This window comes from Hippichthys cyanospilos, chromosome 2 (assembly GCF_059441005.1).
Source record: "Hippichthys cyanospilos isolate Australia breed blue-spotted pipefish chromosome 2, RoL_Hcya_1.0, whole genome shotgun sequence".
Taxonomy (NCBI): Eukaryota; Metazoa; Chordata; class Actinopteri; order Syngnathiformes; family Syngnathidae; genus Hippichthys; species Hippichthys cyanospilos.
The window spans coordinates 29,432,434-29,456,184 of NC_142370.1; the positions used below are offsets into that span (position 1 = coordinate 29,432,434).

General features: G+C 40.1%; 1 protein-coding gene across 2 annotated transcripts in view; it reads left to right on the forward strand.

The window, feature by feature from the left end:
* pex14 (peroxisomal biogenesis factor 14) overlaps window positions 1-22,631 on the forward strand; it is a 51,725-nt gene extending 29,094 nt beyond the window's left edge. The window contains exons 4-10 of one of the 2 annotated variants that reach the window (XM_088408959.1): window positions 1,817-1,942; window positions 4,520-4,605; window positions 6,107-6,209; window positions 10,747-10,844; window positions 17,289-17,380; window positions 19,918-20,339; window positions 22,127-22,631. In XM_088408959.1, coding sequence (XP_088265085.1) covers window positions 1,817-1,942; window positions 4,520-4,605; window positions 6,107-6,209; window positions 10,747-10,844; window positions 17,289-17,380; window positions 19,918-20,339; window positions 22,127-22,161 — 962 coding nt within the window. In that variant the 3' untranslated portion in view covers window positions 22,162-22,631. Of the gene's footprint in view, window positions 1-1,816; window positions 1,943-4,519; window positions 4,606-6,106; window positions 6,210-10,746; window positions 10,845-17,288; window positions 17,381-19,917 lie in introns of both variants that reach the window. The other variant, XM_088408961.1, reaches the window with a different exon arrangement.
* The last annotated feature ends 1,120 nt before the right edge of the window (window positions 22,632-23,751 follow it).

A 23,751-nucleotide genomic window follows, 5' to 3' on the forward strand; every position in this document is an offset into this window, starting at 1 on the left:
CTGAGGTGTGATTGGGTGCGTGAATGGTTGTTAATGTTTTATGGTTAATAACGATGTTGTGCTTGTAACATTTTGAACAGCATTAAAAAAAAGAATAATACATTTGAAGTTGTTATTTTAAAGTTATAAAAATATGTACCCTGATTTTATCGGTCTGACCTACTTGGGGATAGACTTTCCTGCATGCAGCCTACAAGCTAAAACGAGTTTGACACCCCTAGACTATTCCATCAAATCATTGAATTATCGACCCCTCCCCACCCACAAGCACCCCTGCCCCCACAAAATCTATTATATTTTATTTAATGTTTTTAGATAATTTAGAAATGATTGAAATGTAAGTGGATATCAACACTTACTGTTTGTTATGTTAATCACATAAATCATTAGACACCAACAAAATTGGCTCATACTCACGGTTAGCAATTGTAATTAGCGTTAGTATGCTAGCGATCACGAATTAAGGTCAACAAACACTACCGTTTAGATCGTACCTGTATAATGTTATATGTACATAGTGTCTTTAAAGTAACTTTCAGATGATGCTTGATGATGCAGATGACGCATTTAAAAATAAAACAATTTGATAAACCGACACAAGCACCTGCTTCAAGCTTGCACTTCCAATTGAGGTTTATTTTAAAAGATTGCGTGTCAATCAAAGCGCATTCACTTTGTGTAATGACAATCTTTTTCATTTGAAAATGCCATGCAAAACGACTACAAAAAAACAGCAACTAAAATGGCGGCTTTATTGAGACCTCTTCTTCTGTTTCTTTATCAAATTTTCTTCTAATACGTAGTATGCATTATGCTGCCCCTTGGTGTCCCAGTTATATAGAAATGAGCAGAACAATGGCTATTTAATTATCTTGATACACAAACTGTACAAGGCAGAATTGCCCTTTTAAAGAGGACGACTACCGTCACAACAATGGGTGGGTCTCAGACTACAATCACTGACGTCTACTTTTTACGAGCAACCTATACCCTTTATCTTTGTCTACCCGCTGTACGAGACAATAAAGCTACTCTATTTGATAAGATTATACTAGATGTGTCTAAAAATGTCCATAAGTTGTGCTTCATCATTACCGTGTGTTTTTTTGAAGATTTTGGGACACTCGGCTAGTTACTTCATAGGCTTCATACATTCATAAAGTGTGTCATCCTGTGTTTCAACTCCAATGTTCATTGAATTTAGACTCACATCAATAGTAACATGCAGCTTGGACTACAGCCCTTTCTTCCCACAAAAGAGAATGTTCATATTAGATTTTTTTTTCCCTCCTCCCTTCTGATTCTCCATCAGGGAGCGCTTTGCAGTTTAATCAAAACTAAAATCATTAAAAAGATCTGAAGATTAAATTATATTGGCATTTGCAAATTTATGTAATACATTTACATTACAATGAAGAAATTAAAATAATGCATTTTAGCCGTCTGGGGTGTATGAAATTTCCACATGGGAAATATAACAAGGAGAAGTGGACAGAATTATTTTCTTTGCCTTTGGTGACAGTTAATAGGCTTGCAGGGTTTCAGATTTCATTGGAGGGACGCTTTGCACATTGTCCCCTTGATGGGCATCCCTTAAGCTTAGGATAGCCCTCAAACTCTTTCAGGAAGTTTTGAATTATGAAAGGAAAATACGTTCTTTCGACTTTACAGACGTTGAAATTGAATGAGCTCATATTAAGGAGAATTTAAAGTATTAATGTATGCGTTACGATAGCAAAGGAGCCATTTTGTTGTGAATATGTACAGTAAGTCACCAAAACCTCAGGAGTTTCTTAAATGTCATAATCTATTGCAGGCTTGACGGATGAGGAGGTTGAGTTGGCCATTCGGCGTTCGGGCAGCACAGAAGAAGTCCTGCCTTTGAGAACTGTCGGCCCATCGCAACTTCTCGACTCTCCTCAATTTGCTGCTGTTCCACACGGTGAGTGCAACCACTCATTTTTGTTCCTCAGAATGGTGTAAGTATACGAAACGTGTAAAATGAACGTATTTTGAAATTAGTGGATCGATTTCTGCGCTTTGGAACATTTACCATTGTTGGCAAAAGTAGCACATGCGTGTTAAGGTTGCAAATGTTCTTAAAGGGTTCGCCAATTGCTTTGATTAGGGCTCTGCGATAAAGTCAATTGATTTGACAAATTTGTCATTTTAAAAGTGCAAGATTGGAGATTGAGCTAATAGAATAGAACGAGTTAATACTTGTATCATCAATGATTTAGAGCATATACAGAGTGGATGTCTGAAGTGTTATGATTGGTCACTACTTTCAACTGAATGTTATTCTACTTTCTTAAACAATTCTCAGGATTCCTTTACACGTGATCATTATTCCATGTATTGGAAATCTCTTTGATGGAGCTTTCAGACTCTTAGAATATGGCACTGTGCGTTTCAGACAGTTCCACCCTGGCAACACCCCACAAAGCAACTTGTGTCTTTATTACCCCAAGAGGTTATGAGTGCTGTCCACTTTTGCCAATGCAGAATGAAGTCTGCGTAATGCTTAACCCATATGACAATGATTCCGGATGTATTCCACCCTCATTTATTACCACACTGTCCTTGACTCCCCCGGCATCTCATGTTTTGTAATGAAAGTGATGTTGATGGGATGGCCATGTAGTTAGGAGGACTCGTGGCTCTCCGTCCATAGTGGGGGGTTTTATATCAAAACGGCTATAAGGAAGCTGCATAATGAGGTGAGAGCGGGAAGTCTTGTATGGGGGGTCATGCCGAAAAGAGAGGGCTACCTCCCATTGATGTCCTTGTTATAGGGACCGTACATGGGGACCCGCATCCATCTCTGTCGAAGTAATGGATACTCTGATCTCTATTTCCATGTGGTAGAAGGACAGGAAGGCCTCCACTGAACCCAATAAATTTGAGAGGAGATTGGAAAACTGGGGGATGGAGTCCGCCGTTCCTCAGCTTAAGTGACCAAATAAAAAAAAAAAAAAGGAAGGTGGCAGTGTGGAAGTGTGGGACAAAAAGAGACCGAGAAAGAGAGAAAGGTCCAAAAGGGGAGGGGAGCGCAGGTGAAGACCCAAAGTGATGCAGTGAGTCTTGTCCAGGGTCAACCACCCATACCAAGGACTCTGAGGCCTTTCAGACGCACTGCATTGTGGGACAGGTGACAGTCTATCGCAGCTATAATTTTGATGAAGACCCAAATTTATGTGGTTACCATATAAATGTTGGGGAATGATTCAAAAATTTTAGATAGGGAAGGTTACAGGTTCATCCCTGAATGCTGCAGCGGCAATAAAATATGCCCTTGTATCAAACGAATACCATTCACCTTGAAATTATATACCACACAATGCAACGGTCGATTTTTCATTCAGTTTGAATGCCGAATAATAGGAAACCAGTAGAAAATGTCACATTGAGTAAAATCAGACTGGCGCTAGAATGCTGTACCTGTGTTCTGCTTCAGAGGTCTGTTTTTTTTGTTTTTTTCCTCCATTTCAACGCCACAGGATTAACTAAAAGAACAAGTGTCAGCAGTACACGTTTTGTTGTTTAATGTCTTATTCAGTTCACTGCTTTTCTAATGTGGGGAATTCCCAGATTGACAGTTAGCCCTCATGACAGCTTAGACAATAACATACTTTCACAGTATCTGTCACTCAGCCAAACATCGACAAATGACTAAATTAATTACTGCTTGCTTCAGTTTTTGTCTTGTTTACAGCAGGTATAAGATGGCTGTCAGAATGCAGAAAAACAAATTTTTGCTATTCAGAGCGGAAGGGGGAGAGAGATAGAGAGAGAGAAATAAAACCTAAAAGCGTTTCCACCATTAATATAACTTTGTACAACTAAAAAAAAAAAAAGAGGACAAAACAAAATTGTAAACGTAATCTTGTTGATTTTCAGGTCTGCTTTGTTTCATTGTCATGATTAAATACCCCTCATAATACCATCATTTATGATGGAAATCATATATAGGAGTACACATATGCATTACTGGGCATTGGATCACTTTATTCGTGTACAACGCAAGCTATTTTCCGGAGCATTTAAACATCAATAAATCCCAAATAATAAATCACAAAACCATCTACTTATTGATAATAAAAGTAAACAGCGACACAATGACACAAGTTTCTTGTACTTCCACTACAATCACACAGCTGCGCCAATGCATTTTATTTATTTACACATTGAATAAGAGCATTTTCATTGTTTGTATATTTGTCATTTCATTTATTTCCCATTAATTGAATATGAATGAAATAAAATGACAAAAACACGGTTTGTGCGTTTCAGTTGTCACGTTCAATGAGAGGCCTTCTAGCTGGGCTTACTGTCACCAACTCGTGATCTGATTAGCTATCGCGACTAATAACTACGTGGGCCCGTTCACTTACATTTTACCGATGCCTGCACTGTTGATTCTGAAGGCCTCGGGCAGATTTCATACAGTAGGCTTTCAGGTTTATATACAGTATGCAGCTCAACTGTTGACATGAAATTATTTGATCCTGTTGTCAAGGTCCACAAGGCTACAGATGGAGGGACTACGGTGCCTTTGCCATCATGATGGTGGGCATAGCCTATAGCTGTCATCAACTTTACAAGGTGCAGTAGGCCACACACTGTTCGACTTTTTTTTTTTTTTCCTCTGCATTCATGGTCATTTTTTGTCTGTTGGCTATATGTTTTGAAGTGTATGGATCTGTCATTGCGCTCTTATTACATTCACATTGGTGGCCAGTGCATTGGTTTGATAAATTATAGTGCTGGAATAGCCGCCATCTCTGCAGTAACTTTGCTATGTTCCGCTTATAAAAGCGATCCTGCTTGACATTAAAGCAGGACCCTCTTTTTTTACGTCTACTCACACCCCTTTCCTTCCCCGCAGTTATGTTTTTCTCTTTAAAACATATAGTGGTTAACATGGCTCAACCCCTTATTTTGACATCTGACCATCTAAAAATAATCACCCTGGTTATTATCAGGCTTAACGGCACTTGAACATGAGCTCATGGGGCCCCTTGTCCTCGGTGCGATTAATCCCACAGTGGTTATTACTGTAGTAGCAGTCTGAGTGGCATGTGGAAGCCTTTACGTGCATTTTGGAGGTAGACAGAAGCTTGAGCACTTGATCTTATTCTCGAGACTCTCCGTTTTCCACTTTGAAATATGACAAATCCAGACATGAACTTTTCAATAGGACTTGTTTTTTGTCAAGAGACTTTTGCTTGCCAAATACACAGTGTTAACAGTCAGTGTTGGGATCCCCCGGCGAGACGGCCCAGGTTGTTGTCATATCACAAGAGCATAGCGCCAGTCACACCATATGTCCTTGCTTCTGTCCATACTTAATGTTATTGTGCACCTTGTAAACACCTCAGTCACACTATTTATTAATTGCCGCATGTTGACACTCATTAATTTTTCCCCCCTCTAAAAAGTGTTTATTACTCGCTGTGGCCTGGTGTCAATTGAGCTGGACAGAAAACTCGCTCCAGATTGACTCTGGAGGTAGTCCTTTTTTTAGGGGATGCACCAAAATGTACATTTTTGATTGAAACCGGAAAAGAGGCACGTGTACACAATCAACTGTTTCAATGTTTTGGCTGGTATTATATTTTCTGGGCCTTATCGTTATTTCAGTTATCGATTAGGGTGATATTTAATGGGTTTTTGTTGTTGCTGGGTTTTTTTTTTTTTACCCCTCTCACTCATTGTCATTTGCCTGGACTTGTTAGAAAGCAAATAAAAGTAAATGACAGCGGGATGAATCTGGATCGCAAATAATTGAAAACATTAAATCAGATCCTCCAACTTGAACACGGAACCATTTTGATAGATGGCTAAAATGTTAAAGCAATAATAACAACAGCTGCGAAGGCATTTTCTAATCTGCTAATGGCCTCAACACCTGATACTTGAATCACTTGCTTGGACACGGAAATGTGCACTTAATCAGCCACAGCTTACACAATGATGCGCTAGTCCAATAAAACAATGTCTTTGACCCTGCACTGCCACGTCTTGGTGCCACTGTCTCCTACTCATCTTTCTTCCTCTTCCCAGCGGAGAGAAGTCTAATATTATGCCACGCTTTTAATTGCAGAAATACATCCTTCCCCTCATTACGGACAGCCGAGAGGACAAGAAGCATCTGCAGAAGATGGAGAGCAACATCGCAGCAATGAGTGGCACGCTGACACAGACAGGTGAAGATTAATATCTTCATCAGTTTCTCCCTCCTTAACATTTTCCCTCATTTATCCGTTGCCAAAATTGGGAGGCCCTGCGCGTTTTTAACAAATGATGCCGCTGTCATTTTGCTTTAATTTGAAATTGCTTGTTTACTGTCAGGCTCGAGCTCAATTAATTACGTTTCGCTGAAAAGCTCTTAACCTCAGAATATTAATGAGGAGTCGGGAAATGACAACTTTTCTTTCCCCTCCCCCCCGCCCACCTTCTCTCGCCCCCCCACTTTCCATCGCTCTTCCGTCGTTGCGCCGACTATATCCAGTGCTTCGCTGTCATCATCATCAGCCGCGCTCTGCCTCGTAGGTGGCGAGAAAGTTCATTTTAATTTGCTGTGTCGCTTGTGCGCGTGTTGGTTGGTTGTGCATGCAGCATGGCACTGTGTGGCGTCCGGGCCCAGCGTTGGCCCTTGTGGGTGATTAAGTACACAGTGACAGGTGCGGCTCCCGTGTTGGACAGGTGAGGAATCTCAGGCTAGCAGTCAGAGTCATACGGAGAGGGAGAGCGTGAGGGAGATGCTTCCCTCGCTCTTCGTCAATATAATTAAAATCCAGGATGGTGTCAATAAGACACCGTTTCAACAAAGCGTGGACTCACTGCCCGTTTTTTTTCTGATGCCGCTTACTCATCTCGGTTCAAGAAGTTCGCTCATTTTGAATTTCTTTTCGCAAACAGAAATGCTTGCAGTTTTTCCCCCACTAAAATGAAGGGAAATAGAAATCCCGTAATCCTCCTAATATAAAACACACTTTTTTTTCAAAAAATGAAGGCCCAAAGTATGGGTGCATCCTATAAGCGCTAACTTAATTTTTTTTTATTATTTTGTTTTTTATTCACACGTTTAAATATTGACTGAATTTTACTTACAATAATGACTGTAACGGGATGAGCTAGAGGACGGATGTCAGTTGGATGTTAGCAGCCTGTGCCTCTTGGAGCTACCTGCAGCTCGCGTTAGCTGAATTTGTGCCTACATTATTTTCAATAAAAGAAGCAAGCAGATTGAACCAACGTCTGAGTTCATACTTGAATATTACTAAAACGGAGAGGTTATGGTGTCTCCAGATGATTCAATTAAGAGCGTCAAGCTGTACACTCTGGTTAGAGAACACAGAAAGGTATTTGACTTGTTTGTTAGTTGTGGTCTTTTGGCATACACATGAACAAAATTAACAAGATCTGCGTCCTCCTCAGTAGTTATTCGCCAGCAACCAATCAAATTAATTCATCTTTTTAAAAATCGATGAATTGAAAAGAAGCAAATCGCAAAATGGAGGTTTTGCACAGAAGTTACCAGTAGATATTAACTACTTAATTGTGTCATTTAGGCAAGTTTTGCACAAGGTATGAATAGATATTTTTTGTATAACCTATGGATGTTAAGTTTAATGTTAAAACGGATTTTTCTCATTTCTGAGCTGAGTAGATTTGATTTGAGCATGTACTTTGCACTGTAAAAGATACATCCATAACACTCTTGTGCAGCCAGTGTCGGTCGGAGCTTATTTACTATTACGTGCGGTAGCCAAGCGGCTATTGTAGTTAATGACTGTTGTAGTCAACAATTGGAATGTGGGGGTTGCAATTACTCTACAATACTCCCACCGCCTTGGCTTTGTCTGCCACTACCTCTGGCTGCGTCCCTCCCCTCTACGCCGAATAATAGCGACCGGGCGTCTCACTGCTGCCGACTGCTCAAATCGCCTTTTGTTAAAGTTCATATGTTTCGCTAGTGCCAAGTGCAACAAGGTGATGTATCTAGTTGAACGCTGGACTACATTAGTCTCTCTCGCCAGCAACAGCTCGAGAGTCGGGGCCTTGACTCCCATTATGATTTGCCTGCAACTTCACATAGGCAATTAATGAACGGATCTTGGAACAACTTCAGTTGCGCTGAGGCCGTAATGGAATTGCGCGGCTGTTTGGCCACTCTCTGTCTTTGGGCACCATATTGGTGACCAGCTGGCTATTAAGATATACAGACCCGGACATATGTAGTGTACATTATATTGAGGTATTTACTGAATAATTTACCGAATGGACAATATGAAGCCTCCAAACACCAGCTGCAAGCCTCACATATCATCGTGTCTCATCTTTCTGTCGCGCGCACACAAGCAAAGCAACTGACACGCTCACACACACAAGCGTGTTTGTATGGCTGTACTTGTGAGGACATCCATGAACATGATGCATTTGCTAGCCCTTAACCTCAACTTTAGCCTAACTCTTACCCCCAACCTCAACCCTAACCCAATCCAAACCTAGAATTTAAAAGCAAGTCTCTCAAAAAGAGTTCTGAGCAAGTGAGGACCAACCTAAACATCCTCACTTCTCCAGAATGTCCTCACTCTGTCGGAAGAAAATTCAAAGTGGCTCTCACAAGTATAGCCGTACAGGAACGCGCACACACGTGTGTGTCAAAGATGCAGCTGCCTTCTGATTCATGCTTTGCCAAAGTCATTGACTTCATTATTCTTGGCTTCATATCTGTGATGACCGGGGATAAGAAGTTACGCATTTTTGTCAGTACAAAGGAGTCAAAGGTTGGATCATGGACAGTTTGGCTGTAGCTGTTTAAAAACCGGGCCAATGGTAATTCGGAAGTCGGCAACACAGGCCGGTGGACTGATCGGCTCATATGGAGAAGTCATTATACGGCAGGGCATCATAAGAAACCAATCTAGCAGACATTTCCTTAGTGACACCTTGTTATAAGAGGGCTGTTGCATTTACTTTTATGACAGCCCTCAGAGAGTTTGGTCACTTTCAGGATACCGAACTGAATAACCAGCTTTAATGCATGAGTTTTTTGGCTCCAGCAATCCTGCTCAAACTGTTGGATTCTGCAAGCGGGCAAAGATCAAACAGCGCCCTACCTATATTAAACACTACCCCACCCATTTTAAATACAGGTGCCACCGCTTTGAAAGATCAACGTTTCGGTCCCTGTTGGTTTTCCGCCTCATCAACCGGCTCAAGCTTTTGTCCCAAGTCTACATTTTCGTGGTTGCGTGCTCCCCATCCAGCCGGCTGCAGATCAGGCTTTTAAGCGTCGGCCTGACAACCTCAGCAGTGGACCGCCACAATAACTGTTGATGTTAATCCTATTAGGCTTGATTTAACACTTTACACGCTCATGATTTATATGAATGTTTATTGGTTTTCTATAATATAATCAGCTCAGGAAAACTTAATGCATTGTTTGGTAATACATGCGTGACTGGAAGCAGGGGGCAACAAACTGCGCCTGCTTTTATTTGAAATCATACACCCGCGTCCAACACCAACACTTGAACTAATTCAATCTTCAAAGTCAATGGGAAAAAATGAACAATATTTATTCGGATTAGGAGGGACATTTTGTCTGGCAGCCTCCTCCTAAATGAGAGCCTTTTTTTTTCTTTGTTGATCGTTTGAGGATTTAAGATGCATTAGAAAGCAAGTGTCTGGCTGGATAATGGAAGGTTAGACACTGTTATTTGATTTAAGTTCAGACTCTGGAGATTAATATCTTTATCGTATGTGCAGCCTCTTTACAGCCACCACCTGTAGTGACTCTGACCAAATGGCGGCTGACTTTTAATTACAGTTTTTGGTGGGCAGCTTTGATCTGTGACACAAGTTGAGATACAACCAGAAAATGTAGCTACATTCTAATAAATTGCTAGGCATTTTTTAAAATTTTCACATTTTCAATACCCACACGATATCATGTTCAAGTATATATTTCTACACCAAAGCTACCAAATTAAAGCATAGAATCTCTCATTTCCCCTTTTTTTTCCAATCTTTTATAATTGGCAGGAGAGAAAAATAATAATCATGATTATTTTGGTCAATATTGAAATTACCATTATTAATCACGATTACTTTTCATGTTTGGTCAAACATGTCTATTTATTGCCCTTTTTTTAAGCAAGCAGTATATAAACAAGGTTTCATGGCTTGACACTTACAAACAATCACAATTAACTAAAATGGATAAAGGAAATAATAATTATGACAAAAACACACAGGGCAACACAGCTATGGTAAACGGACTTTCACTTATTGCTGAGTGTAAACCAATGAAAAAAAAGAAGCCTACTTAGAACCAAACACATGTTTTACTTTCATGCAAATATGAATCAATTAGCAGTCCAAATGTCATTTTAGGTCATTTCAGATCGAATTTATTCCAATGTTTTGCCAATATGATTTTTCAAAATGAGTCTCTATTGACATCTAACACTGTGTATATTAAGAATCAGGTGAGAAACCTAACGCCATTTCACATTGGTAAATACTATATTAAGGTGCAAAAAGCAGAGGCATTTGTCATGCAAACATTTGGGGAAACATTGCCCCCTGGTGGTAGGATGACAAAGTACTTGATTTGAAATGTTTGTTGCCGGCTTTTTAAATGTTAATATCGCCGAGGATCCGATTAATTAATCGCGGCAGCCCTAAATTTAGGTTTGCTCTATCAGATATTTTTTTTCCCTGTTTTACCAGTTGGACAGCTACAGCAAACCATGACTTCTCTCCAGGAGCTCCTGGTCCAACAGCAGCAGAAAATCCAGGAGCTTTCCCAGGAACTGACCGCAGCAGAGGTAGTTGTCGCCTCGTCGTCCTCATCACCATCTCGGCACGTTCCACTTATTGCCGATAACGACTAACGCTACGCATTATCTCAAAAAATACACTTAAGCATTTAATCATGCTGCGATGCATTCCAAGTCTTGCACGAGGTGGATTACGTCTCTTAACGTCCGATTAGGAGTTTTATGCTGGGTTTTTAAAGCCACGTTTATGTCTAATAGCGAAGGCCACCCTCACGTCAAATCATTTATCTTTCATGCGATCATCCGCAATATCTTTTGTTTAATAACGGAAAATCTCAACAAGTACGGGACGGGCTAACAATGCAGACAACGCAATAAAGGTTTTCCTGTAATCTTGAAATGACTTACTGTGATGATTGTTGGACAGGCAATAACTTTGAAATTGCAAAGGAGCCCAGTAAAGGTGCTCAGCTGAACTCACCAGATTGATTAGCAGAGGAGCCAAGCTCTTTCTCCAGGCTTCTCCGCACTAAAACTTCCTGTGCCGCCCTTGCTCATAACTGCCATAGACAGACAGCCTTATTATACAGTTTATCATCAGAACTAAAGCTGCTCAACACAAGTACGGTTCATCTCATTATGGGGCCGTAATGTTAAGCCATACCGTCGTTTGTCTTTGCCTTGATTTTTATAGACAGTGTTGGTAATCTTTTCGGAATTTTAAGTGTTTAGATGAAGTGGCTGTGTTCTAAAAAGTGATGCGCTGGCATGAAGCGTTGCTCGCCGTTTTTATAACATGGCTCGTAATTTACTTTATGATCTCTGGGCTCTAAAAAGTGTCTTGGATATAGACAATCTTAGACAATGTTTTATGTCCACAGCTTGTTAAGCACATGGCTAGCATCTGGATATCGCAGGGAAACATATGTGGGGCGCATCTGCTTCAGCTCAATTGAGAGGAAAAAGTACAAGTGCCTCCCCGGGACATGATTGATTTAGAAATTCGTGGCTCACTTTGTGCCATTTCAAGTTTTGGCTGCTTAGTCTGTCATTCGCAATAGCAGAAATATGTTTTCAAAATAGGAGGAGAGAGATTGTATTTGCATTTGTTATGACACTTAACTCATTCGCTACCGGCTTATTTTAGACCCTCCTCAAGCCCAAAACAGAACATTTTCAAAATATACAGGATTTTTGGGACTATAAGATGCAACTTTTTTCTCACGATTTGAGTCCTGCAGTTTATAGGCCAGTGTAGTTTATCTGCGTTATTTTATTTATTTATTTTACTTATTTATTTTATTGTATGTTTTCTGCTGCGGCTTATGTGCCAGTACAGTACAGTATACAGTAGCTGGTACTGAATTTGGACTCTTTAATTTTTTAATTTTTTTTTTGCGAGTGAACGAGTTAACAAATGTTCCTTTTTTTTAGCCTTTTGCCAAGTATATTTAAGAATATATAATATACTGCTTTTCTGCCTGTGCCACTCTTTCTTTTCTTATTAATGACAATTGTCCCTGAAGTGGAATCCCGCTGATAAATTGCGGCAAAACTCAGCTCCATTCACATCACATGTTTTTCTTCACTTTCATTTGTCATTTTCAAATCACACTTTGCATTAAAATGTGTCGACTTCATTTTCTGCGAGTACCTTGTTGGAGAGCAATAGTGTATAAAAAGTATATTTCACATCAAAATACCCATTAAACAAATCGTAAACTCAGCTTTATAGTTACAGCGTAGATCTTAAATTTTCCCCGCAAGTCGGCGAAGGAAGACTTGTTGGCCGTGAAGGAAATTGGCAAATTGTTTTCAGGTCTAGGACATAAGATGAGAAACACATGTTTATGTTGGCGAGCTACTTCTCATTCACCGTTTGCGGCTTTAAGGGTTTGCCTCGCCGCGCCGCTCAAAGTGCGCCACGCTTACCAATTAGACGTCTCAACACGGAAATGTGCCTCTAAGCCAAAACACATGGAGCTTTGCATTTCCTTGGCTCGCTAAGTAAACATTTCTTGTCGTTTGGAAACCACTCATTTGTAGAGGCCGTGTAGTGACCCTGAACTCAGTGCTTAAAAAAAAAAAAAGCCGTCTTGCACAAATACACTTTGGCTGTTTTTATATTATGTAGTTCAAGTCACACATTTCATAGTTTTTCTTCTTTTTTTTTTAAATTAAAATTTGTTTAGGCAGGGTCATGGCAGCAAAAAGACGTTTTTTGGGGGTTTTTTTTGCCTATATGCAACACACACCTTATTTCTCCATGTACAAGTTGAGTGTTTTTCCCTAATTTTCAACCCCCGTTTTTTTTCTTTTGGGGGGGGTTACCTGCATAACTCATAACCAGACCAATTTTCTCCATACGTGTTTGAATAACATTAATTCAAATGCCAAATAAGTAATTTGTCATCTACAAGGCTTAAAATGATATACCTCTAATTTGAAATACGGTCTATACCGTATTTTCTGCACTATAAGGCACACCGGATTATAAGGCTCACCCTCAATCAATTACATATTAAAAAAAAAATCATATATAAGGTGCACCCTCAATTAATGACATATTTTCAAACTTTTTCAATCACAATATAGTAATACTCAAAGTAATAACAATAATAACGCAAATAATAACTCTCTAAACTCTCAATAGCATAATAACTCAATGTCAATATGACCAACCTTGTTCAACTGTAAACACACAAAAGAAACAGGTTAAGCTCACTTTATCACTTCATTCCCCATCCACGAATCCCAATCTCAATATTGATCCATATATAAGGCACACCTGATTATAAGGCGTACCATCGGCTATTATTAAAAAAAATAAGGCTTTTAGGTGCGCCTTATAGTGCGAAAATACGGTAATTTATTCAAGCAACTTGAACAGTGCACTTCCAATTTTTTTTTTTTATTATCAAATCCGACCTGTGCTTCTTTAGCGTAGTGATATACATTTCACTGGGCGTTCAGTTCCCGTTATTTATTTATTTATTTATTTGCTATTGTTATTCCAGCCCAATCCATATACTTTGACTATAGTGCTCATCAACTTAGACTGTAATCTACTAAATGTATAGAGTAAAAAGCGGCGCTGTGGTTACATGCATTAAGAAAGTGTAATAGCATATCGGGCCTTCTTAAATGTATGTTTTGTACGTTAAATCTTTCCTAGTTTGTTGCTGCTGGAGAATGATATTTGTCTAGCTGTGCATGTGCATACAAGTAATTGGTGTGTATATGTGTGTGAACTTTGGTCCAGATGTCAAGTATAAACAGGGACATGAGCATTAAATCAGAATTGGCCACTTAGACCTTCAGTGTAAAAAAGTGTAATAGCATGGCGGGCCTTCTTAATTGTATGTAAAGTTGAACATTTCTATGAAAAAAAAAAAAACATCCTGGTTTGTTGCTGTTCAAGAGTATTTGTGTAGCTGTGTACGTGCATACAAGTAATCGGGGTGTGTCTCAGATGTATGTTAATTATAAACAAGGACGTAAGCGTCGAATCAAAATCGGGCACTTATGTCTTGAAAGGCTGCAATTACACCGAAGGTCTAATGGCATGGGATGGTTTTGTTCCTTTTCACCATTTTAACTTGGTTCATTTGCTATTTTCCAGCAGCCTAACTGAAGTATGGATTTGCACGTGGATGATTCATCCTCACCGTTAAACAGACTGCTATATTTCAGCCCCATTATCATTACAAATCTGCCCGTTAACCACGTTTGCCCCTGTTGTCTCAACTCACTGATCGTTCTCTTTATTAGCGGGTACAGCGTAGAAGATTAGAAACCGCCTCCTAGCTTGTGCGAGACTAACTGCCGGTGGGAAATAACATAAATAGAGTGAAATCAATTGCGCCGTACCATTGTTTCCACTCAAAAACTCTCCTCTGGGGACTTCCTTTTGAAACTAATTCCATCATAAATATACATGCGTTACTCGAAAATGTAGTGTCTGCCGGCAGAGTAACTCTGAATTCATTTGCTTTCAGGCGCCCTTAAACACGGCTTGTTAAAGATCTTTTTGCTAATGGTCTAGAGGCGTTTATCTTCATTTAGCCAGATGAGCTGTTTGTTGTCCTTGAGTGCTGCTACACTTGATGTCTTATTTTCTAGCCATGAACCGCACTGTGTTTCATCTATTTTACAAATACTTAGCAGGAAATCTCCATTCGTAGTATTTACACAGTCAAACACGCAGTGTGTGCAAAGAGTTTGGTTGATGATTGATAATGCGTCTCACTTGTTTAGCCATTTTCAGCAGTTATTATTGTGTGTACTTCATTTGATGACTAAGTAATTTTTCATGTACAATTAATAATTTTAAAAAGCATTAGCTGTTGACCGAATGTGACAATATGTGTGCTCGAGGCACATCTTACCTGTTGGTCATGTGACATTCACACGCTGAGACTTCAGCACACGCGATGTCGTTTTTAGTTAACAGCAAGTGGCAAAATGTGTTTCGGTACTGTACATGAAAAATTGTTTAGTCATCAAATTACTTGTAGACAAAACAATAATTGCCGAACTGAAAGTGGCTCAATATGTGGATTATCCTTTTAATTTATTGTTGTTGTTATCATAACAACGATAATAATGATATCTTGTACATTTTGTGTTTGACTGTATAACTACTATAACGTTTTATTCTGCTAAGCATTACTTTGTTGACAGAAATATATTTTGGTGTAGAAATTATATTAAATTTGACACTTTTCAACTGAAAATGATGTCACATGCTGAAGTCTCATGTAACAACCAATCACAGCTCATCTTGGAATGTCACATGACCAGAACGTGAGCTGTGATTGGCCCTGGCCTTTGAGCGTTGGTGATGCCGAGTGGAAAAATGCATTTTTAAAGCTATTAACTGTACGCAAATAATGAGTTTTATCAACAAATTTACTATAGACAAAATAATGATTTTTATAGCTAAATAGGTTGCAAAGCCACACACATGCCATTTCATACGCTTTCCAGGAAGTCGCCTCGAGCTCAAAAATCTCGTTTGCAAATTGTCATCTCCGTGATGAAATCACAAATTTGATGAACGTTCGCTTAGCAGTAAAAATACACACGCAAAAAGGCTTTCTCATGTTTAACCAAAGTCTTTCATGCAGTTAGTTGTGCACCTTTATGTATTTTTAATGTGCAGGATACAATTAAACCTAATATATAAAAGGAAAATGTGGTTTTGTTGCTAATGGGTCTTCTAGGCCACCATTTATTTCAAAGTGAACTTTTTTAGGTGGATGCCGTAGAACGTAATGCTGACAATGATCTCGATCAGCAGTTTGTGCAAACATCAGATCTTACATGCTCCTGCGGTGTGTGAGATATGTCAGCACTTGAGCTTTAGCGCACTTTGAGTCTCGGCGGACATCGATACTCCCAACACTTAGCCCGCAGCCAAGCACTTAACACTAAAGTTCCACATAATGTGTGTGTATACACGCTAACATAATGTATCTCGAAGCTGAAATTCGGCACGGGCTCGACGTTTGATTAGGTTTCTTGATATTTAATAAGACATGTCGGAGATAGTGTTGCTCGACAGCATCGGTGTAAGATGATGCGTGTTATGTATGTGGCAAGAGGTTAACGTTTCATTGTTAAGCCGTCATGAAGGTGTCGTGGCAGCCCCGTGCGTTTTGCTTCCTGGTTAGAAATGTTGCTACTAAAAAAACTCATATTTCATAAGAAATTATATCGCCGGAGGTAAGAGTTCATCCTTTGTATGCGTATATTTAACTGTGAAAAGTTTAAACTGCCAGCTTTGCACCGCTTGTGAATGCTCTACATGGCGCCGCCAAACGTGGTGAGAAGGCCAGCGAATTTCAAAATAAGAAACATGGACACCTTGGTATGTTGTCATTTGAAGTTCTTTTTTCAATAGTGTATATAGTTTATGTAATAAAAAAAAAAACATTGAAATAAAACACTACAAATGGGTTTTTCCTTACATTTGGACGTAGTCCACTATGTCTCCAGATTTTTACCTCTACTTCTAGGCATAATGCGCCTAGTGCAACTCACTAGCCTTTCTGATTTCATGATTATGTAATACAAGATCCCTGAGGTAACTGAGGTCAAAGATCAAGTCATTCATTGCGTGTTCCTTTTTATGCTCCACCACACACCGTTTTCAACCGGTCTGTTTGAAACCTTAAGGGATTAGCTCTGTTTCAGAGCGATATGGGGAACTGATTTAGATCCGGCTCCAAGAAGCTTGTTTGGGACTCCATTAAAACGCACTATCTAAATAATTATATTTATCATTAAGTTCTTTCAAGACACATGCTGCGGAGAGCTTACTGAGGTGACCGTCATGACCTCACAAGTATCTAGGATTTTTGTATTGACCCTGTTGGTTTGCTTTTTTTTTTTTATTATTGATTTCTTATTGTACTGAGTGACGATGCTGCGCCGTTGAAAGAGGTTTGTTGACTGGGTGCGTGCATTATGTGTCATATTTTTCTATAGGCGGCATCTGCAACCAGTCGCATCCTGGACAACCAAACAGTCGGAGAGCTCAAAGCTGAGATAGTCTCTTTAAAGGGTTTACTGCTCAGCAGGTAACAAAGTTATTCCCCCCCCCGCCCACACATACACGCGCACACACACGCCGCGTGACAGTTTTGAACCATTTATGCACTTTTATCAATCCACACCATGTTGCTATTTTAACATTCGCCGCCGGCTAAAGAGCACAGGCAAACCAGAGATGACATCATCGAGCCCTTTTGTAGCCGTGCTAGCTAGCCGCTTGCTTTTTTTGTCATTTTTGATTGATCTGGACTATCTTCAGGTTTTGTTGATGCAACGTGACGAAAGCTAAATAAAAAGCTTTTATAGTGATTTTCTTTAGCGTCTGTTTAAGTTGTACCGTAGATTGAATTATTAACTATTGGAGGATGCCTGTTGTGTGTGGTTATTTACCACCATGCATTCTTATTATTAGTAGTAGTAGTTTAATATTGTTATTCCCAGTTTATACTTTTTTACCAAGATAATAGCTTAGAAATGTTTTTTTTTTTTTTTTCCCCCCGAATATAGCAGTACCAAATGTTCATGTTAACCTTACACAGCTTGTCATGCCGCGGTCTTAAACCTGTCTTTAAGTTGTTGTACTGCGTCAAGAATCACACAAACATTAGTGTTTAGGTATGAATTAATAAAAGATGATATGGTCTTCCAAATTACTTGCACACTTAGACAACCATAAATGTCAAGAGTGGTTTTGGGGTATCATCTCACTGGGGCATTAGAGGTTACAGATTGCACCATTGTTTTTATTTCACAACTTGCCTTATCCCATTAGCATACTGCAATCATCAGCGGTTCAGCGCCGTCTTCTTTATTTTCATATTTTTATGGGTAAACATGGCACCTATTGCTCCTATGGTCTTACTTTTATTCTCAGTCATTAGTGAGCGTAAAAGAAAAGCAAAGAAGGGCAACGCTATTTAGCTGGGCGAAAACAAACCGCTGTTTCCTGATCAAAAGTGTTATCTATTGTAATCTAGCTGCTACGCATCATACGGTATTTACAATAACCATAATACAGCCAAGAACAACTTGTCCTGTTAAGAGGATTATGTTTCCACGCCCCTCCTAAAGCGATGAAGCAAATAGGCCTTTTTTTCCGATAAGACTGAAAACATCATGGTTGACATCAAAAGATGAACGTGAGACAAAGTGTCATCAGTATTTGCAGATGCTTACACCTGAACCTGATATCCAATATTAGAACATGTTACATTTTCGTTGAACGTGGAGGCTACAAAAAATGTCAGATGATGCAAGAAACTGTGATTGCAACAAAGGGACTAAATAAAATTGTGACAACAACAACAACCAGCATGAGGGCCTGAGTAAAGGTCACAGACAAAAGCACGAGCGACTGCACCAGAAGAATAGGAAGGCCAGGCTGGAATTTCTTCATAAAGTAAATAACAGATTAGAATGCAGGAAGATAATGAACTAAAACAACAATGGTGTTCATCAGGAACAAGAAGCACATGAATTTTACCAACTAAAAAGTAAGGCTAAAAGTACAAACACCAGCTCCAATACAAACAGCAGCCTAAACCAGACTGATAGCATGCTTGTCAAGAATTGTAATGTTGACTTTCAAACCTTAGCTCGCCCGCCCACACAGCGTATGCGGTCCAGTGGTACCTCAGAAAGAATTTAGACTTTTGACTACACTGAACAAAAGTGTTTGAAAAAATTGCTAATCTTATTTACAGATCATATGTGATATTTGATAAAGTAATATGTAAAGAAGTTTTCTCAGCACAGAAGCAGCACAAATTTAGCCTACTACATAAATGTAAAGCAGCCATGTTAACGATGGCAACTAGGTCTGTATTGTTGCAAGCCAAAGCAAAGTACTTTACGAAACTTAGCACTTGGGTTTTTTTTCTCCTTAGACCACGGTTGTCGAACTCAAAAACCGGGGGGCGGAGCCGGCCGTCAAAGTTGTCAACTTTTAAACATTTTGGGGGAAAAAACAAGCATGTTTTTGTTCCCAATTTCTCTTTTGAATATTCTCCCAGCCTCTGATTTCAAAACTACGTAAATGTGTGACAAACACACTGGATGAAAAGGTGTTCAATTTCAATGTTAATTTCTTAACTTTTGACAACTGACAACAGAAACAACATTTCACATCAAAGGGAAAGCATTGAAAGAAAAAGCTGGGGAGCTGAAATTTCAGTTTCTCTTTCATTCCCTGAGGCTGTAGTCTCACAGAGAGCCGCCGTTATATTAGCGGTGACCGGAGACCTAATTAAAGTGAAGCCTATATCTGACTAAACATGATAACAATCACAGTTTACGCTTGAAATTCCAATGTATTACTAAATAAATCTAGGTAAGAGATTTACAACGCTCCAGTGAAGCGTCTTGCGTCTATCTGAGAGCGTGCGTGTTTTATGATCAATCACGTGTCTTGTAGGAGCGCCCATCTGCCTTCTGAAAGCGTGTTCGTGTCCTACAAGACACGGGATTGGCTCCCGGCCAAAAATATGAATTGGGACAATGAATAAATCTTAGTTGATCTTATTTTTTAATATCTTGACGGCAGTATTTTTTTTTTCTGTCACAGGAGACAGTTTCCTTCCACTCCTTCTATTTCTAAAATTCCTTCCTGGCAGATTCCCTTGAAAGGGCCCTCAGCATCCAGCTCCCAATCGGTCAACCACAGCAGCAGCGACATATCTCCCGTCAGTAATGAGTCAGCCAACTCGTCCCCGATCAAAGATGGACGTCTCAGCCCGCGGGATGTGATGGGTGGGGCCATCGGCGTCAACGGCGATGTCGCGGCTCACGACGCAGGTCTGGCCTTGGATTTGAAAGACAAAGTTCGCATGGAGGTACAGGGAGAGGAGGAAGAGAATGGCGCCGTCAGCCAGGAACAGGAAGAAGTGGACGACGTAGGCGCGCAGATCGAGGATCGTCAAGGTGGAGATGGACAGATCTACAAACGAGAGGACAAAGTCAGGCGGCCAGAGGGTGCCGGAGATGAAAGTGAGGTGGACTAGACACCTGTTGAAATTTGACCTTCTTCACCGGTCTTGTCCGATTAATCACCGATTCAGCTTTCGCCATTTTTGTTGTGGGATTCAGCGTTTTCAAATTTGATTCACAATCAGTCGTGAATATAAAAAAAAAGGGTAAATAATGCCCCCCCATACGTAAACGGCATGTTATTTTTTTTCTCAGTGTTTACGAACCGTCTGTGATATGCCAATATTTGACCGTTCAATTCTTCAACTGGAAAACCCAAAATATCGCTGCACAAGTGATTTGAAAGTAATAAGCGCACCCTGGATTTCTACTGTAGGATTTTGTTGAAAAATAATTCTGTGTGTTTGGTGGAAAACAACACAGAAGACCAAAAAACACATTTGTCCTAATAATGAATTAAGTTTTTATCATTTTTGATAATCAGTTTGACATCAGACCCACAGAAAACTCAGCCTGGTATTTTCAATAGTGATCAATAGCAACGGCAAACGTGTGCAGTTTTGATTTAAGTCTCTTAAAGCGCCTCCAAAAAGTAATGGGCTGCTTTCGGGGTCACCCGAGGGACATTTGAGCGCTGCTAGCTAGCGGCTCATTTTTCTAGTCGTTGCTCTAAACGCTAACGACCGTTGTCACCAACTTTGTGACATGCTTCTGGGAAGTACTTGAAAATAAAAACTTCCCAAGGCGTTCGTGTCCATAAGGTACCTAGTATGGTAAACGCTAATGTTGAAGCCTTGGTCGGCCTTCTCACCACGTTTACCGGCGTGTTTTACCGTCACGCGGTTTAATATGTTGTGTATAGCATTGCTCGACCCCGTTCCGTGCAGGGATGAGATATCTTGTGGTGCTTTAATCTCATCCTAACCCTAAAGGTTACCTTTTCATTCTGTACATTCAACGACATCATCTCGAGTAAAAGGATTTGAGGAAATCACTGGGCAACGGAGATTGTTTCAAATTGAAACTGATTCACGGCTTTGTGCGTGTCGCGGCCGTGGGTCAGGAAACACATGTTCGTTCGTTCCCTCAAAATGTTACCGTGCCGCTAGCGGAGAAGCATTAGCTTTTGATTGCGATTGGAAAGGACAATCCCAACCAGGGCCGGAGCTTTTAGCCCCTTTTATGTGTGCTTCCGCAATGGTGTCAGTCTGTCAATAATTCACAAGGCCGGCGCGGTGACATTTGGCTGAAATAAAAGGCCTGAAATTCAAGATTAGAAAGTGATGAGTGGCTTCGTTTCATGCAAGTGTGTAGATAAATGTGTTTTTCTGTTTGTTTTTTTTTCACTGAGGCCTCAAACGCGAATCAAGAAAGGTGTTTGCGCGCGGCAGGTGAGGGGGGGGCCGGCGAACGATTCGTGCGCTGTGCTGCGTCTGCATCTCCAGCAGAGCAACTGATTTGGTTAGCGAAGTATGTTAATAATCAAATGATCAACAAATAACAGATGTATTAGTTCATGCGGCTTGAAATGTCAAGCAGGCTAAAAGCGCAAATCTAATACAGAAAGCCCGGTTGCATTGTGTTATTTTCCGTAACAAGCCCCCCGGTCCAAATTAGGCAGGCCCTCCCACAGTGACTAATCTTTACTGAAAACTGCGCCTGTATTTTGTTATTCTGATGCAGACAGACACCAAGGGCTGCAAGTTGCAGAATTCGTATCGCTTCTTTTCTCAGTATGTGTGTGTTTGTGGAGGTGGGTGCGGGAAGCTTATAAAAAATGTCCCGTGATTGAAAAGGAAAGTAATAAATGAATACTTGACTTATTGAATTAGTCACTCTCTCTGCAGCTGGAGACGGGCCCATGAGTGAGAAGACAGGATAAATCTGGGCTCTTGTGCCACATTCATCTCCCGTCGCATGGCCTTCATATAGCGCGCGCGCACCAAGGCGCCGCATCACACGTGCGATACTTGTTCTGACCAACCAATTACTGTATGTTTGAATCATCTGGCTCTGTACCCAAAGCTTATTAGAAAATGTCAGGCTGTAATGGAAATTAGGAAAATTCTGCTCATGTCCTTGTTTGAAGCACATGTAATAATAAAAATGGCTTTCATTATTATAAACACTTCATGTTCATTTTTATGCTGTTTGGTAATGTCCATTTTATACAGGACGCACAGTATGTACTACTATATATTAATGAATAAAAACAGTGAGTCCCCATTGTTTAGCATATAGAAGCCAAGCAAAACCACAAAAAGTAAAAATCACGTCACTCCTGAGTACACAAAGTGATTACTGTACATTTAAGTATATATTTAGTTAAACTCGTAAATTTGAGATGCGGTAACATGTCATGCTTCCATGTCCAACAACAAAAACACTTTGAATAAAATATGGCTGTCAATGTAATGGCCATAGCATGCTTTTATTTTGAAGTCGTCTTTGCAACTGTGGTTGCTACTGCCTAGCTTTACTCCTTGCGACTCCGTTTTTATCACCGTCATAACGTCTCTCTCAACATCAACACAAAGCCATTTAAAAAACAAACTGTCTTTATTAAGGTTGCTAAGAAACCGCTAATCAATTACGCTGTCATTATGCAATACGGCATCAGACTCCAGCGCTAGCATGAGCTGCTAACACGGTGCATTCATATCCTGTCAGACATTTGAGTTGCAATAGCAACCGACTGCTAACAGTCAACTGACATCCGCCCTCTTGCTCGTCCTGTTACAGTAATTATTGAAGGTAAGAACGTGGCCTACATAAAAATGCCCATCTGTGCGTCAAAACACGCTTTATGTGGCTAACAAATCAATGTTCCTCCTTCATTTAAGGGGAAAAAAGTGTGTGTTATATTTGGGAAAATATGGTATTTTACTTAATTACAATTAAAGGTCCATCAAGTCATTTACATTAACAGTAAAAGATGTCAAAACATGAAATTGCATGTCAATGAAATGCCGCTGCCAAGGTCATCTTCAGAATAAAAGTGTACTATGACCATTGGATCGATGCCCATGCATTATAGACTGATAAAACCCACATTAGATACAGTATTTATATATTATCATTTGATGCACATGGACCAATTTTTTCAATCTATACTGTCCGACGGGATTCGAACGCACCATGTTAGCAGCTCAAGCTAGCGCTGGAGACCGATGATGTTATTTACAGATAGCCCAATTGTCACAATTGGACTGTGACCCTTTGCATTTTTTCTTTACTGGGCAGATCCTGAAGATTCCAGAAGCGCGCGGAGGAGTGCAGAGTTATGGTCTAAACCAGTTCTAGTCTAGTCATCTAAGCACGGATCACGCATCGATCCGAGGGCCCGCTCAGCCATCCCACCTGCTGAGTGCTCGGTTCCAGCGACCAACGGAGTTCGCGGCGCGTCGATACACCATTCTATTGAGTGCTTTCCGTTTAGCAGCATGATTGATGAGGTTAAGGTTCCCGGTCG